Raw genomic sequence first — 18357 nt, 5'->3', positions numbered from 1 at the left:
TTTTCTAAATACTTCTTCCTAAAATATAAATTCCCTATAACATTAATTTTGCTGTTTTGTTTTACAGCGAAGCAAAAAATTGCCTCATCAACAAACATGTTGTGTTTTTAGGAGACTCTAGAATTCGACAGCTGTTCTATTCATTTATAAAACTCATAAATCCTCAAGTCAAAGAAGAAGGAAATAAGGTGAGCCATTTTATTTTGATGATGTTTTTGTTTCTTTCTTCCTAATTTACCTCGTAACTCTTTCTGTACTTCAAAAAAACAAGAAATTACACTGTTTGCTGGCCTAGCCATCAGGAATTAAAACCACAGAAAGGTCTTTTGGAGAAGAACAAGATTAGACGAAGATAATTGTTTCGGTACTAATGAGATGATTGGGAATCTGAGAAGTGAACTAGGAAGCTTGAGGGAAAGCTTGCGGCAGTCTGGGAATAAATTAATGAAGCTGAATTGTCCCATAGCAACTTATGCTTCATATTTGGCTTCTTGATGAGAAAATGATTGCTCCTTTGTGTGTTTTTAAATAGTAGTAATTCATGGCTTATAATTTGTGATCTTAAATGTCAGTTAAATTGCTGATCTAATCTGTTCATAAAACTCCTTGGGGCAATGACAGATTTCCAGCTCTAACTTGAGGCTGAAACTAAAAATAGCTTCTGGTCTTACCTTCCTTTTGATTGCTGCTGAAGAGCTGTTTGCGTTTTATAAGGTGAAGAATGTAAATTGCAGCTAGCAGGGTGGAAGCAGTAAGAAAGGATTTAGCTGTGTCATTTGTTGAGCAGAATATTCATTTCTTTTGCTGTGTCGTGCTTCTTGGGCATATCCCTTTATGGATGTATGTACATATGTGAGGGAAAAGATGTTTCACTTTCAACTGTAGTCTGTTGGCTAGGTCAAAGTCGCTGCCCAAAAGTGAGGATATGATGGAGTGCTATAATTGATTTCTTAAGTCAAGAGGTATCTCTTGTCAAGTGTTTATGAAATCCAGATCTGAGTTTGTGGAAGAGAAACACACTTGTTCTTTTGGACCAGGATTGAAACTAATGTTGTATTTAGTAATATTTTAAAGGAGGATTGTGTGTGCAGTGTCTGACTGCTTCCTTTCTGATTTCTTACAGTTTCACTGAGCAAATTTAGAAATGCATTTCAGACTTTATTTCTGCCTGAGATAATTTTCTTTTATTCTTTAATTAAAATTATTTTGATTGTTTTGTGCAAAGAAGGTGGGCAGATGAAAAGGAAGTCTAGGGAAAAGGAAGTTGAAGAAAAGAAAGAAAGAAAGACTTAGTTGTTCTCGGTTTGGGAGGCTAAATTTAGGAAAGTATTTTATACCTTTGTAACAGAGTGGACAGAAAGCATTTCAGACTTTGCTGGATAGATTTCTTCCAGGAAAAATAACCCTTTATGCAAGTAGCTTACTTTCCTGATAAAACAACATAAACATTTTGCATGAATATACTGACAAGTTTATACAAGAAAAATCCTTTCTACTGAAAATAAACCTTTGGGTAAGAGCAAATTAACATAAGAATGTAAATTTTTTTTTTTCTTCTGAAACTTTGTCTTACTTTGGTTTTATTGTTTTGGATTTTTTGACAGCATGGAAATATCCCTTTTGAAGATAAATCTGCTTCAATTAAAGTGGTAAGTTTTTATCTAGCATTAAATTGCAAGCCATAATAATGCATATTATTATTTCATACAATGTAATCCAAATTGCAGTCAGAGCTGGATTTTTCAAATTTCCACAAACACTCTAAAAGTCAAAAGAAGCTTTAGACCATCAACGTTCTTTATAGATTTTTCCCAAAATATATCAGAGCGTATCTTAATGTATTATATTTGGAATAATATTCTTTGAGAGACTTTGGCTTTGGGTATTCTCTGTTAGCATTGGGCATAAGCTCTGGAAGCGTGTATAATTTTCCTTTTTGTCAGATCTTATAATTTGGCCTTCCCCAGAATAGCTTTTTCCAGGAAGTTTACTCTTCCACTGCTGTAGGAATATGTATCTGGGGCTAACTTACTCGGAACGGTAATTGTCATAATTGCCATCGAGCTCTCTATGCTATCCCAACAAGTATCCCTTCCACTGTTTTTTGCATGGAGAAATAACCACAATGTTGATTATAATGTGGATATTTTTAAAAAAAGAAAACAAACAAAGTACTTGAGGGTAGGTTTTATGAAGGACTCTGTTCTCCTCTGCCCTGGCAGTTGAAAGGGTGTCCTCAATAGCTTTCTTTGCTTGCCATGACAGCTGTCAGCAGCGTTGGGATTCTGCTAGTCACGTATTTGTTTATCCCCTGGAGACAACTCATTCTCTGTTCATGAAAACCAAAGCAGCAGTGTATTATGCTGAGTTGTCTGCAAGTGAGTTTTCAGTACCTGTTTGTGTACTTTACAGTTGTGAGCCCATGGCAATTTTAAGCCTATGCTGTCTCACTCCATTGCCCTTCACAGTCTGTTCCTGTGTTTGTGCTGTAACTAGCCCTGGTACTGCTGCAGAGTGGGCTGGTTTAGGAGTCGATTCAGCCAAAAACTTACTTCATAGGGTTCCTTTCGGTCGGGTCTGATATGGCTCATCATACGGCTCTGTGAATGCTGGAAAAGAGGGGGCAGAATGCAAGGCAGGACAAAGGGGACAAAGCAATGTGATTTATGTTGGTGTAGCCTGACACAGAACTACACCTTCAAAACTTCTTAAGCCTTAGTAGGTGTCTAACCACCAAGATTTGAGATGGCAGGTTTGAGCCTTTGGGAGATGTCCGAGTAGTTAAGAATATATTCCTAGTCTGCCACTTCCTTGTTTTGATGCTGTATTTCTCTTGACATTATTGGCATGGTAGATGAATTTTCACATTCAGAATGGCTGTGACCTAATAATCTCAATGTGTAAAATACTTGACCAGCAAAAGAGAAAATCACTGGGAACAAGTGGAGAGTTTAATTTTGCCCTTTCTAGTCATCTTACTGACCCTTCTGTCCTTCAGCCACTGCAGATGGCTGCCTGATCACTCAGAGGTTACTGCCAAATAGTGAATTGACAGTACTCAAGGGAACTACCAAAATCTTTGGGTCTGTGCAGGTGGAAGGATAGAGATTTCCTCTCTGCTGGTAGTGTTTCTGCATTCTGCATTATAAAGTTTCCTCACAATAATTTCTGCATATGTAATCCCTGCCATTTCACTTTATCGTGTATTTGTAGTCCATTTGATAGTTCTGCACCTGAAGAGTAACTAGATACTAGGTAGTCTCAGCTTTACCTGGGAGACGTAATAACACAAGCCAAAGTCTAGCCTGTCTTTCTAGGAGAAGGGAGGGCACTAGTCCTGACATCTAAAAAAATGTTAGTAGGTAATGCATTTAATGTCCATGGCCCTATTAGATGTAAACAGCTTTATTAAGTGGTAATGTAAAATGTTAGGATTTATTTTTGTTTGAAAATTGTCATTTCAAGCTATCAATCACATTATGTAAAGTTCTGGAATGAAAAAAACCGACCTGTTGGTAAAAACTGTGTGAAATTGTGCAAAAAGCAAATCATAATAAGTAAGTTACAGAAGTGAGCTTGGTTTTAGCCCTGATTGCATTGGAAACACAAGGACGTCATATTTAGCAGAAGCTAAAAAGTGATTTTCTCGATGAAATCCCAACTCCTGAACTACAAATTAAGATTTATTCTTTTTTTCATGGGGGCATAGTGGGGGGTTGGGTTTTTTTCCTTTTTTTCTTTCTTTCTGTTTTGCACTCTAGAGCGAGATACCAGGCTTTTCATGCTTACTATAAAGGAAATCTCACTTTGGGCCAAGCATTTTTCCTTCACAGTTGATTTGGTGGCAATTAATTTGGGGTTTTTTTGAATTTTTGTTATTAGTTTGCTGCTTGTCTTTAAGCTGACAGAGTAAATCTGCATTTATGTTACAGGATTTCCTGTGGTATCCAGAAGTTAATGGTTCTATGAGGCAACGTATCAAATCTTGGACTGAGGTTTGTCTTAAAAAAATGTTTATTTTAGGAAAAAATAGCAACTGCCTGAGGACTACTACCTTTCTTTTTTTTCATACACACAACTACAATTACTAGGAGTTCAGCAACTGCAGCATATCACATATATTCAGTCAGATGTGTACCAGAGATCTGAAATTTGACATCCAGATAGTGAAAGGGGTTGTTTACTGGTGCCTATGTTTCTGGGCATCTCCTGGTCTCCCAAGGACGGCTTCACTTGGACCAAAAAAACCCCAAACCAAACCAGAAAACCCCTATTTCCTAGGAGCAGGTTGATTCATCCTATTAAGAGGTGAAAGGATTTTACTGTGATTTGGTGTTTCTCTTCCTCTGTGTCTGCAATGGCTCTGCTTTTATGTGGCTAAACATTTTTGATCTTGATGAATCCCTTCCAACTTGAGATAATCTGTGTTTTATGATTTTATATTCATGTTTATTTGAGTGTTCCAAACTGAAAGACAAAGGCACTTTGGAAAGTCAAGAATGCCTTGGTTATTTTTTTTTTTCGGTATTTCCCTCAAATTACATACTAATTATTTTACTTGCCTCAGTTATGATATAGGTTGTCATGTTATTCAACATAAAATTATGTATGTAATTCTGATAACAAGTAATATGTTTACAGATCAGCAATTACATTTTTCTTGTTTCTTCCTTTGTTGACCTTTAAATAGGAATGGCCCCCGGTGATTCTTTTGATACCCTGTCTGTCATTCTTGCACAACACCTTCCCTCAAGATAGCTGAAATCATAATTTGTTTTTCTGTGATTACTACAAAAAATTGAGAGCAGCTAAAGCCTTGCTGTACCAAGGCAAAACTCATACTGAGGTGACTGGCACTGTTTGTTTCCTTGTACTCTTCTGTTTGAGTACATATTCCATTCCTTGTCCTAGACATAATTTTCAGACCTCTGGGGCAGCAATTGTCCATTGTCCTTGTTCTGTTTTTGCAGCGGGTTTACAGTTACTTCAGTCAGTACAACAGCTCAAACAGGTGTTTGAGAATGCGGAGAGACACCGAGAGGAAAAAATGCTTCAATAGTATGATACACAGTTTACTTGCCCTTAGGAGAAGATGTTTAGATAGCTTTTAAAGAGAGCTAATGCTGCTAAATTTATAATGATTGTAAGTTCTATTGCTTTACACTTTTGCAAATTCTATTATGTGAAAATTCTGGTATATCACAAGTTGATGTTCTCTGTAATATGTCTGCAATCTATTCTTTTGTAATCATTAGCCAATGGACAAGTTGAGTCACAGTTAAAATATGAGTCTTAATTAACCTGCTCAGTATAATAATAATAATAAGTATAATTTGTGAAGATTTTAAAACTAATTTCTTTTTACTTTGTGTCTTAGAGTTCTGTGGCAAAACCTCATATAATTGTAGCAGGAGCTGCCACGGTAAGTTATACATATATGGGGCATTTTAGTAAAGAAGGAGGTTCTAGTACGCTCAACTTACGCTCTTAAGTTGGTTACATGATGTTGTTGTTAAATCCAGTTTATAATAAAAAATATACTCTCAGTGAATTTGCTGTTACAACAAGTAGTTCTAAAATATCAGGTATATTTTATCATAGTGGTATGATGTACAGTATTTGCTTTTTGGCAGCAATACTGGTTGATAAACATTGATTAGCTTGAACCAAGCATACTTAGTTTTCCTAAAATTGACCAAATTGGCCATTATTTATATATAATGTGACTGGCTTTGCTACTTCATCATTGTTCAAAGTCAAGGGGCTTTTAATTAAAACACCTTGCATCATTTAATTTATGACAAATCAAATATACTTTAAGTTGAATATTATACACTCTGCATTTAAATGGTCTATTTGAATGTAATTATCTGTCTAGACAGCTGCTTTGTCCAAAAGAAATTTTTTAGCACTCTAAAGGCGAAGACTAAAGAAATAATCTAACTTTATAGAAATAATGAAAAATAGCTACTAACGGAGCAATGGAATCAGTTAATTGAAGGTCCTCAGACATACAGGTTCTGGATCTCCTTCTTTATTTCTCCAGTGGTCTATCAAGATTCACAATGGCAGCAGCGAAGCCCTCGCACAATATAAAATCAATATCACTTCAATTGCACCTCTTTTGGAAAAATTAGCAAGAAGTAGTGATGTTTACTGGGTCTTACAAGGTAAAGTAATGAACAGTAGGTAACAATTTGTACTGTCACTGTCTGTTGAATCATTGTCTTGTGGGATATGGAAAACTTAGTCCATGCTGCTTACTTGCAGAGTAAAAACGGTGTTGGTTGAATTCCAATCTGGCCTTTCTTGCAGCCTTAACTAGCTGGTACCTAACTAGCTGTTACTAGTGATGGAGATTTTAAAGCTGTCTCAGGAAAATCTTTTGCCTTCTGAACTCTGAATTCTTTGTTAGCTTACTCAGACTCAATATGCCAGGTCAGTTCTCCCTGTGCTGCGCTCCATGCGTGCCTCTTGGGAGTCAAGAACACAAGTCTATAAAACAGCTGTATTCCTGTGTTTGTGTTCAATTAAATTTTCAGATTACATAAATAATGCGAGAGGTTCAACAAGGCCATCCTCTCTGTTTGTCTAGAATGAATAAACATCATTTCTGAAGCCTGCAGGCAAATAAGTGGTGTTCCCATTCTTCTGAAAAACTGAAATTCTGCCATCAGTTAAACTGGAATCAACAGGAGCAAGTGGTATATGCTTATGGACTATACCTTAGAGAAATGAGAAGCTGGTTTCTTCTGCAGTAACTAGAGGGTTTGAGAGATTATTTTTTTCACATGTCTATTCTGCTGTCTACCTTCTGTCCTCTTGGCTTTGGAGTCTTTTCTTGGGGGATTCCATTACTGAGAGAAGGCATAAGCAGCTTAGCATTCCAGCATTATGCACTCTTCATGGGTTTTTGGGAAATTAAACAGGCATTCGTGTCTGGCTGAAGCTTTCCAATCTCTAAGTACATATGCATGACTAGGGAATGGCGATGAGAACATTTCATCATAAACAACTCTCGTTACTACTGTAGTTACTGTAACAGTCACTCATTCCTCATTGTACATTTTTTCTGTACCATTAAACAATTGTGACTACGTAAATGAAAGTAGCCTGTACAACTTGAGCTAACTATTTGTCAAGTAGGAAATTAATATGCCTGTCCTTTGTCCTTTCAAATTCAGATCCTGTTTATGAAGATATTCTGAGTGAGAGTCGGAAAATGATCACTAATGAGAAAATAGATGCTTATAATGAAGCAGCTGTTCGTATTTTGAACAGCAGCTCCCGAAATTCCAAAGCTAAAGTTAAAGTGTTCAGTGTGTCAAAATTGATAGCACAAGAAACTATGATGAAGTCTGCAGATGGCCTACATCTCCCTGAATCAAGTAGAGATACAGTAAGTGTTTTTATCACTGGTCAACATTAAAGAGTCATAATAATAAGAAAACAAGATTTTACATGAGTGTTCTGAAATGGCAGACAATATGAATGTAATGAGGACCTGCACACTCTTCAGGAAATTTTATTCAGAAGATCTCAAGAGGTGGGAGGGCAGTCAGTTACATAGGATGTTTAAAAAACTTAATAGCAAACACATTAGTGTGTAGCTATTTTAAAATAGCTGTTAATCCGCTAGATCTTTTAGATCCTGAGAGCATCTTTTAGATCCTGAGAGAGATCTTAGCATTTCCTGCTAAGAAATGAGTCTTAAATGTTCCCCTGTGTGCCCATATAATTTTGTTTAGTAAGGAGTATGAAAAGGATAAGAAAACACACAATATACACCTTCCTGGTTGCATGGAGTGCCACTGACTTTATTTCTTATTTTATCTTTAACCTACCTATATATATATGTATATGTGCATGCAGTGAGCACCTCTGGGCTTTATCAGACTGCCCTTCTCGTGGCTGAGCTCTCTCGCTGTGTCACTTTTGGTTCCACTCCTTTGCAGCTTTCAGTTGCTTTCAAGTGCTGGATGAACTAAACATCATCTCACCACAGGTTTTAGAGACTTTCATTACCATGCCCAAGTTTGTTGTGAGCTGTTTTTCATTTATAGTCCGTTTAGCTCTTTATAGCTCCTTTTACAGGCAGTAGAGAGAACCCTTCTGTTGTAAGGATTAGAATTAGCTCTTTTTGCTTACCTCAAGAAGCTCAAGGTTTTCCTGTTCACAGGAAATGTTTTGACTGTACTGTTGGATGTGACTAGGTATATGGGGATACTGTGAAGTTTTATCTATGTAATGCTAAGGGAGAATTGCATATGGTTTATATCAATGCATGATCTAGACGAAAATTTCTTATGATGAAAATGTTAACTTTTTTTACTAGAGACTAATTGACAAAATTGCCTATTTCTTCAACAGAATGCGATGATTCTTATGAATGTCTACTGCAATAAGATAATGAAGCCCATTGATGGCTCCTGCTGCCAGCCTCAGCCTCCTCTCACTCTGATACAGAAATTAGCTTTCTGTTTCTTTTCTTTGTCCATTGTTGGATATATAATTATCAGTGTAATTCATCGGAATAATTTTCGGAAGAACAAATCATGCACTGATTTGGAAAGTGGAGAGGAGAAGAAACCTGCCATCAGCACTCCTAATGTTTCTACTTTGGAGATGCTCTTACACTCCTTCTGCAAACTTGGTCTAATCATGATCTATTTTTATCTATGTGACAGAGCAAATCTTTTCATGAAGGAAAATAAATTTTATACACATTCATCTTTCTTCATACCAATCGTCTATATCTTGGTTTTGGGGGTATTTTATACCGAAAATACCAAAGAGGTAATGATCATGCTGACATTCTGTTATAACATTGTTTCCCAGTTTGAGTGTAAATAACTAATTGCTAAATATTGAAAGTTGTATTTCAAAGTCAGTATAACTCATCTGCAAAAAATGCACTCACAAGCATTATAATGTTTGCATGAAATTAGATGCAAAAGCTTTTTGAAAGTATATGAGTGTGAGTGCTTTTAGCCATTGTCACCCAGTCAAATGTGAAGTGAGGATAACTCAGATACGAGAGAGTGTAAAGCACGTTAAAATCTGGTAGACCTGTGTCCGCTAAACAGAAGTCTTTTACGATTGAGACCTGTTTACCCATAAAGTGGTTTATTGTTTTGAACTTTTTCTCCTCATTTTGTAGATGTTCGTTGTACTTTTTGGAATAGCAACACTCTTGTTTTGTTTTGCATTAGACTAAAGTGTTAAATAGAGAACAGACTGATGAATGGAAGGGCTGGATGCAACTTGTTATTTTGATTTATCATATCTCTGGAGCAAGCACTGTAAGTGATTTGAATTTTTTTTTCTTTTCTAAGTGGGAATCCAAGTTGGGTGTGTTACCTGAGAAGAAAGATAGTGCAAATGCGTGTTAGAGTTGAATAGAGTGAATAACACATGCTATTGTTCCTGTAGTTTTAAAAATGGTATTAGCGGAATTAGTTTTTCTCTCTATTTAAGTGTACATTGCATTGATGGCATTTTATGCATTACTTAGCCAATTTAAAAACATACTTGTTTCCTCCATGAGAATATTATGTTAGTTTATTTTTAATTGCTAGCAAAACTTCATTTTTATGTTCAGAACTTGAAACTGCTGAAGGGGAGCTTTCAAAGATCCTTTCTTAACTCTCTCTTAACTGGTTACAGAATATGGAAAGTGAAGAGCAATAAATAGCAGAAACGCATTTTAACGTCGAAGAGGTTGGGGCAACAAAAGAGCTTAGTAAGAAACAGGGAAGTGCAGCATAATGTTTCTTAGTTAAACCTGATTCACTGCAATGTAGAAAAAACATAAAATAGGGGGGGAAGCAAGGAAAATCAAAAGCATTTATGTGGCCATTTATAAAAAGTACTTTATTTTTCTCAACAGTTTTTGCCTGTGTACATGCACATCCGAGTTCTGGTTGCTGCGTATCTGTTCCAAACAGGTTATGGACACTTCTCGTATTTTTGGATAAAAGGAGACTTCGGTGTATACAGAGTGTGTCAGGTAAGAATATCTACTTAGCGATTTGTTATCTGAACAAATTTCTTTATAAAAATATCCATAATTTATCCGTACTTTCTAAATAATGTGATATAGGATTACTAAACCAAGCTTTGCACAGTAAAAATGGCTGTTGTTTCTATGTAATCTGACCTGTTTAATCGGTAGTGTTTATCTAATACAAACATATAGCATAAATGATACTTGCAATGTAAAAAATGTAAGTATGTAACCTTTAAAATATCAAGACAAATATTTTCCAATATATTGCAATGGAGTTTTCATTGCAGCAGCAATTTACAATATATAGGTAATGATCCAGGTAGGCTGGCTGGCAGTAAAGAGGGATATCATTGACAACAAATTTATTTGCTAAAACTTCCTGGATTTATTCTATAGTCACTGGTAAGAGGTTTACATGGATAGCTGTGATATTCTGAATCACCCTCTGGAACAGCCTTTCTCCTGTTACTACTGAGAATAGATAGGTGGTGTGAATGTTCTCATCTGCTGCCCCCCTCTTGGCAAAAAAAAAAAGATGGTTTTTCCAAATTAGCCATTAGAACTACTTCATTTTGCTTCTCTTACCTTGTTCTTACACCATCAGTCTGCTCCATGTTGATATCTTCCCATGAGGGTTTTTTTAATTATTAGTATGTTTCTATTAATTTTATTGATACAAGTAGATAAATGTTTGGTGAATCCACTTGCTTAAATTATGAAAGCTTGTAATTTTTGTATGCATTTTTGATTTTTTCCTCACTTGGTGAAATAAAAAACTTTTTGCTTGGTTAGTTGTAGTCATTAATAGTGTCCCGAAGCACTTGTGGTATCTTTCTTTCCTTCAGATGAGTCATCTTTTGGATTTGTTAAAGAAACTCTTCACATTGCTATTAAGTATCCAACTGTTTTGGATTGAAGTAGACTACTAATACATGAACAAGAAGCATCACTGTAGTGTCTGTTACCTCTTTCAAGACATAGCAAAGTATTGCCAAATATTGTACATTACTTTTTCTTTCATTCTCAAATGAGAATTTGTTGGGTGTTTTGTTGGTTTTTTTGTTGGGACAGTTAGTTCTGTGTAACAGTATGTTTAACCATTTGATATGTAGAACATGGTCACAAATACCACCCCCCTCTACTGCTTTTCTTTAGCAACAGATGAAAATTTCACATGTAAGGTGAAAAACAAATATGAGGGGTTTCATTGTTGGGGTTTTTTTCATTTAAAAACTGGGGGTTTTCTGGGTCCAAAAGCCTTTTCAGTTACGGGTTTGAGTTTTCAGATCAAAATGCAAAATAGGGAGAAAACAAATACTTTCCAGTCAGCTATATTGATTCTGTGTGTTTTCTTTTCCCAAGACAGTGTATTGGAGCCTGTATTTATTAATAAAATTAATTTTCACACCAAAACAGGTGCACTGCCTGTGCACCAAAACTGGAGAACGTATCTATTTTTGTGGTTTCCCTCCCAGGTTTTGCAGTGTGTGCTGTAGCAGTTTAGAAATAAATCTTTAATTGCTGTTAAGTGTTATATTGTCATGTAACTCGGGTCATCGTGCTTATTAAACAGATGACTACAGCCTAACTGCAGCGCTAGTAGTGACATTACCCTAGCTTTAACTGAGCTAGCCCAGGCGTGATGGGAGTGAAAAGAGAGAGGCATTTACAGCATCCGGCAACTGGAATACTCAGTCCCCAGCCTGGAGTCAGTTCTATTTTACCCTATTTTCATTGCTATCTCTACCCAAGTAGGCCAGCACAGGACAGGTCCAGTACTACATAATCAGCCTGCAGTCTTATATTGCATTATTGATGTTCCCCAAGATACTTACTGTGTTTCAACTGAAATATAATCAGCATGTGAGATGTAAAATAGGTAGATGTGTAGTGCTAAAGAAGCACGTCCCTCATCTCTCTTAGGTGTGCCTCCTCGTTTATATATCCTCTTTCTCTCTTCTCTGACTCCTTCCAGGTTTTATTTCGTCTCAATTTCTTGGTCGTGGTACTGTGCATAGTGATGGACCGACCTTACCAGTTCTACTACTTTGTGCCATTAGTCACTGTCTGGTTTATGATCATTTATGCCACTTTAGCTATATGGCCTCAGATAGTCCAGAAAAAAGCAAATGGTAAGTTGGGGGTTTTTTCCCCCTTCTGCTATAAAATATTTGCATGTTACTGCAAATGATAACCGTACAGAAAACAATATTGTTAGTTCATCTCAGTCTCTTTTTAACATAGTCAAAATATGTTAAACAGCTGTTCACAGAAATAGATGAATTATATGTCAGTTGAAAAATGTAACAGCTGATAACTAAAGTCTTATCTCTGGTTACAGTTATATTAGAATACTTTTTAATAGGTTTTGACCATCAGAAATGTGTTTTATAAAGAGTTGTGATACTACTGAATGCAAACTAAAAAAAAACATAGGTTACACTATCTATGCTAGCCGAGATTGTTGCTGTAGTGTACTAACAGGTACGGCATGAGCAGTGAGCATTTAGACTTTCCCATTCTGCATTGCTGACGTGTCTCCTCCATCTTGAGCACTAATTCTGCCATATCTTGCCAAATAAGAACTTGGGGTTTGTTATCTTAATATCTTAGATTAAGTGAACTATCAGAAGTATGTCTTGTAATATGGATATTTTAAATGAAAATTGTAGTGAAATCCTGGTTTCATTTATGCATTGCAGTTCACTGAAGAGCTGTCATCATGTGGTAAATGCTTATTATTTAATTCACCTAAATTAGAACTAAAACTTTAAGAGTCTTAGATCTTCCTTCCCTACTGATGGAGTAATATCCAGATTTTACAGTCTGCAGATACAACAATGAAATATATCAAATGCATGGTAGGAATAGATGCTGCAAAGATAGAGAGTAGTTTTACAAGATATCTTGAAGGCAAATAGCTCCAATACTTTTTTTTTTTTCCCTACAAAGGCACTTCTGTTCCAGATACAGAGAAATTACGATTGTATGCTTTGAAGCAATAGTGTACTCTGAAACTAGAAAATCTTTCAGTGACAACTTTCGCTTGTTTATGTCCCTGTTTACAGCTGCCAATTTATATGGCAAGAGAGGGAGATGATCTCTGTTGCAATGTTGAGGTTTAGGTAGAGGTTAATATCAGTCCATAGCTTTGAGGAGCAATTTCTCAAGTTTGTCTTAAGAAGATACTTGTATTTAATGATCTGCAGTTGAGCTTTGGAGTACAACTGGTGCCTCAAAGTTTAATATTTCACATGACAAAAGCTGTTGGGCATTTTGTTTGATTTATTTATTTACATTTGCCTAGAATAAGGACTGCCTGTGCAGTGTGTTTGGGAAAGAAGGGGCTTTAAAATAGTGTTTCTGTTTGAACACCTAAATTATCTTCTATCTGTATGTATGTTGTCCCTCTTTTAGACATGAGGCTTAAGTTAGAATTAATAGGTTGTTAATTGCTGTAAATGTTTATTTTAATTGCTTAAAGTAAAATTTAATTTGTAAATGTAGATAGTGATAAAATATTGCTAGTAATATTTGAACATTTATTTATGAATGCATCTATTACTTAAGCATAGCTACACTAAATAGTTGACAATTATTATTTAATGTGTCTGGGGGTTTGCTATTGAAAAATTGATGACTGTGTACTCACTAAATTATTTCTTCCTCAGGGAACTGCTTATGGCATTTTGGTTTACTGGTGAAACTGACTTGCTTACTGACATGTATATATTTTCTGTCATATTCTCAGGTTTGTAAATTTTGACTATTTTTATCCTTACCGACCTAAGAGTATATTACCTATCTACTTCTTAATGTGCTCATAACTTGTATATTTGCTCCTGTATCACAAATACAGGGGGGGAAAAAAAAAAGGAACCTTCCAATTTCTTTTCATATTTGAATTGATGTGGGTGATGGAAAAAAACACAATCTGTATCTTACTCATTTGTTTGTAATACTTGACATGTTTTCAGTACACTACTACAAATGTAATAAAGACAAAGGTCTATGCTTTGGTTTTGGGGTGGGATTTTTTTGATGTGCTTAAAGTTACTGGGTTTTGCTAGCATATGGTGATACATATGATGATATGGTGATGTGAAGATCTGTGTGTTAGAGACATGGTGTTGGCTTTGATACTTTATCAAAAGACTGGTTCTCATGCTAAATTAGCGACTTAGTGCATGCTGTAAGTATAGTTGACAGAAACAAGGGCAGAGTTTGTCACTCTAGGATTTTACAGAGGGGGTTGTGTGGTTTTAATCCTTCTTTGGTTTTAAGCCTGTTGAACTGTAGTCTTCTGTAGAGTATGCATTCGTTATCCCAACACACCAGTGGATCTTTAGGCCTGCAGTACAGAATGGAAGGTGCGCCAATACTTCTATGGGAAGTAAAACTGAAATTCTCTCTCATCTGAAGAAGTATTTCTGTTTGGGTTTGTTGTTTTTTTTCTTTTGTGGGGATGAGTGCCTTTTAAGGACGCCTGTTACTTTGGTAATGCCACGCAGCTAGTGAAATAGAGATGTGATACTGTTAAAAGACAGCACATTGATTTAAATTTACTAAATATGGTTGACATCAGTGTTAAAGCTTTTGCCATGTTTATTTTTTACAGGGTGCATTTGAGAAGATCTTTTCTTTTTGGCCACTGTCCAAGTGTTTTGAACTGAATGGGAATGTCTATGAATGGTGGTTTCGGTGGAAGTTGGATCGCTATGTATGTAACGTTTTCATAAATTTATATTAGGAGGGAGAGTTGTTTTCATTTCCTCCAGAGAAAGCAGGCATTTGTCCCAGTGGATTGTTTAATAGAAGACTAAGCTGCATCCACATTACTTCTGCAAATGTCTGTCAAAGCCTTGCTTAAAAGATGGATGTTGAATTTTTTTTTTTTTTTTTGCTGCTGTATTCTGCTTAGTTTGCTTTTAAAAAAGTCATAAAGTGGCCTAGATTTGTCTTTTTTCAAAAACTTTACTGCGAAAATTTAACACCTGTAGCATTTCAGGCTATTAAAATACAAGGTAAATTATTGTGGTGGCTTTCTTGATAACATTTTTTGACAGTTGTATCAATTAAGGATGTATTTCTTTTAAGGCACCTTTTAAATCACTTAAAATCAGATGCCCAAACGAGACTATTCTTGCACGTATTTTTAAATGGTTTTCCGCTGGGAAACTGCTTTCTTTCCAGTTATTGACTTTACAACGTGGGGGAATAGAACAGGGAGACACCGGTCTTTTATTTGCCTCCTTGGTAAAGTAAGTGGAGTTTCTAAGATGGGAGCATTTATCTGCTAACCTTATCCTTAACGGGATCACTTGCACTCTTCTCCCTCTGGCAGTCTTCAGTAAATGAAATCTGCAGAGCACACAGCTGTCCCATCCTGGGCTGCTCCCGTCAGCAGCGCACACTGCGTTGCGACATTTCAGACTTGGAGCTTTGTTAGTTGTAAACAGTGTGTGTTCTGTGATGCCACTAAAGACAAAGTCCCAAAATAAATACAGGAGACAAGCACCACATGGGCCTGAAACAGCATTGTGTTGCTAGCTAATGAGAACTTGGCAAAAGATCATAAAGCACTCTGTTGAAGAATTGTGTCTGTGAGAGAGGGAAGCACTTGTAGTGCTTCTTGAATGTTTTCACCTGCCAACTTGGGAGAAGGCCAGAGACTCATGGTTTTTTTTCCCTAGAGAAAGCACTTTTCAGTGCTGGCAGAGATTGCAGAGAGGATAGTGGGTACTTAAAAGCTTCTTGAAATTTCATTGTCATGTCTTTTAATGCTCTGTGAAGCATTTTATTTGCACTTTTTTAGCTGAGTTAAAAATGCAGCTTATGACAACCTAGTGTAGAAAGCCTATTTTTGTTTGCTTTGGTAAATCTGGGAAAGGACCTTTTGACACCTAAATTTTGGTATTACTGATAGTTTATCCTGTAGCATTTCTGGTAAGAGTTTGTACCTGAAGTACTTGTAAAAGCCATGAAATATTCATTGCATTCTGTTTGTCTTTTACAGGTGGTTTTTCATGGGATGCTGTTTGCTTTTATTTATCTGGCATTGCAGAAATGTCAGATGATATCAGAAGGAAAGGGAGATCCTCTTTTCTCCAACAGAGTTTCAAATGTTTTATTATTTATTTCAGTTGTATCCTTTTTGGTACGTACCTAGTATAACTAGTATAATCAGGTTTGTAAACCTCTAAAGAATAAGTTTTCTGAAGTTCTTGTTTACAAAATGTATTAATTTAAAAAATCAAGTCTTGATCTGGAGATATTTCAGCTGTGGTTTTGTGCACGGCCCTACCTATCTACCCACTAAAATATTTTTTCTTTCAGTCAAATGTAGATAAAAACATCTTCACTCTTTTGGTTCATTGCAAAAGTTACAAGAAAATTGGATCATAAAAATAATATGGTAGATAATGCAGCTCTTATCTCCGTTCTTGATTGCTTGTCTATTTGTGATGAAAAAATTGTCAACAGTACGGCTGTATCTTAGGGTCTGAATAAGTATAGTATTCATCAGTTGCAAAGAAGAATTTGAGAGAAACACAAAACTAAGCACAATGTATTTTTTTTTCTATTACTGTCCCACATCTTAGTGAACCAAGTGCTGAAGCACTTCAAAATAGCTTACCTCGTTTCATTTTTAAATGTTACATATAATTGCTACACAGACTGATTTTTATATCTTTTAGATCTACTCTGTTTGGGCAAGTAGCTGTAAAAACAAGACAGAGTGCAATGAACTGCATCCTTCTGTTTCAGTAGTGCAGGTAATTATAGTCCTTTTTCTTACCGTGATAGAATCTAGTCTGTTCTTGTTTGTACTTTTTTAAAAAATTGTTTTTAAATATAGAATGTCAGATATTGAGTTTCATTCTTTTGTCTGAAAGTAAAAAAGTAAATTGTTTGTCATTGCCTTTAAACACTGAAATCATATACTGTGATTATGCTTTTGATTAATCTTGATGTCCTTAGTGTAGGTTTCATATGCACTATTTAAGTGCAAACCCAACTTTTGACTAATTGAGTAACAGTGGAAAAGAAGAAAGCTGTAGGGAAGCATGAGTGTTTGGGAGGTATTGGCGTAGGAAGCAACTAGGGGACTCTGTAGTCACTTTTAGGCAGAGAAGAGATGGGCCACAGGGGCATGCGTGTGGTTTTTTTCAAATTTATATTTTCCTCTTACTGTGTCTGCTGCCCCACTACACCCCAGCTCTCCGATTCTGTTCTCTCTCTGCTTCTTTTTTTTTCCTGCTCTCTTGAGGGGCAGCATGTGTGGCTTAATTTTTTAATATTAATTTGTCCATCTTGACACTTTCTCTTTAAAAAATGAGGATTAACTCAGATTTGTGGCCACCTTCATTTTAGGCTGGCGTGGTATAACGTGTTTTGTGACTGTGCCTAGTGAGTGTACAGTAATATCCATCAGCATCATGGCCATGATTCTACTGAAGATGTAAATGTGACTTGCTATGCTATAAGAATGTGTGTAAGAGATTTGCAATTTCAATACCTACTTTGTTAAGTGTAAGCTGCATGGATTTTTGTTTGGTTTATGTATTTATTAGATTTTTAAAGAAAATTTAATGCATGATGCACTTCAATTTAGACAGTGAAAATGAATAAACCTTTTTTTGCCTGTGTGTTAATTTGCTTGTCATCCACAGTCACTTTTTTTTTTTTTAACTTTTTTCTAAAAAAGATTTTAGCTTTCATCCTCATCAGGAACATTCCTGGATATGTCCGATCTGTGTATAGCTCATTCTTTGCCTGGTTTGGCAAAATTTCTCTAGAGGTAAGTAGAATGATCAGAAGTACAGTGAATCGTAACTTAAAAACGTAAGGTGGTTTTATTTTCTCACTTGTAGTATAACACAGAAATAGTGAAAACATTTACTGGCTTATTTAATACTATGCTGTTGTGTTTGACCTCTTCTAGCATTGTAGCTTCCGTCTGCATTTAAAAATCATAGCCAAAATAGCAGCCTCACAGTAACAAACTTATTTCTTATGCTGTTTTGGGGGGGGAGTTCAGGGTTGTGAGAGTGGGGATTTCATGCTGGAGTAAGCTGGGGTGTGTATGCAGTTGGAAGATAAAAATTTAAGCCAGTTGAAGAATCGGCATAAATTACACTGATTAGTCTAAGTACAAATGTGTTTGTCGTAGAAAGCTTTCCTGTATTAATAAACAAATAGAAATTTACAATCAAAACCTTTCTTAGTGCGCGTTACCTTGTTCCATTGAGTTTATATGTTGAAAGAGTAGGAATTATCTTGCTTTCCATTTTATTTGCTGTTTAGTAATATTAAATGTTCAATTTTGTTGTATTACTAAAATTTAT

General features: G+C 35.9%; 1 protein-coding gene across 4 annotated transcripts in view; it reads left to right on the top strand.

The window, feature by feature from the left end:
- CASD1 (CAS1 domain sialic acid O acetyltransferase 1) overlaps window positions 1–18357 on the top strand; it is a 31539-nt gene that overhangs the window by 9458 nt on the left and 3724 nt on the right. For 3 of the 4 annotated variants that reach the window (XR_012834141.1, XM_075746154.1, XM_075746153.1), the window contains exons 3-17: window positions 68–188; window positions 1605–1649; window positions 3933–3995; window positions 5378–5422; window positions 6047–6170; window positions 7185–7399; window positions 8371–8796; window positions 9213–9302; window positions 9890–10009; window positions 11985–12141; window positions 13681–13760; window positions 14628–14729; window positions 16026–16166; window positions 16708–16785; window positions 17718–17810. Coding sequence is in view for 3 of the 4 variants with exons in the window: in XM_075746154.1 (XP_075602269.1) it covers window positions 68–188; window positions 1605–1649; window positions 3933–3995; window positions 5378–5422; window positions 6047–6170; window positions 7185–7399; window positions 8371–8796; window positions 9213–9302; window positions 9890–10009; window positions 11985–12141; window positions 13681–13760; window positions 14628–14729; window positions 16026–16166; window positions 16708–16785; window positions 17718–17810 (1900 nt within the window). In the remaining variant the exon portion in view is untranslated. Of the gene's footprint in view, window positions 1–67; window positions 189–1604; window positions 1650–3932; window positions 3996–5377; window positions 5423–6046; window positions 6171–6593; window positions 6705–7184; window positions 7400–8370; window positions 8797–9212; window positions 9303–9889; window positions 10010–11984; window positions 12142–13680; window positions 13761–14627; window positions 14730–16025; window positions 16167–16707; window positions 16786–17717; window positions 17811–18357 lie in introns of those variants that run through there. The other variant, XM_075746155.1, reaches the window with a different exon arrangement.

This window comes from Balearica regulorum, chromosome 2 (genome assembly GCF_011004875.1).
Source record: "Balearica regulorum gibbericeps isolate bBalReg1 chromosome 2, bBalReg1.pri, whole genome shotgun sequence".
Classification (NCBI taxonomy): Eukaryota; Metazoa; Chordata; class Aves; order Gruiformes; family Gruidae; genus Balearica; species Balearica regulorum.
The sequence above is the reverse complement of the archived record's forward strand: the minus strand, read 5'-3'. Positions and strand labels throughout refer to the sequence as shown.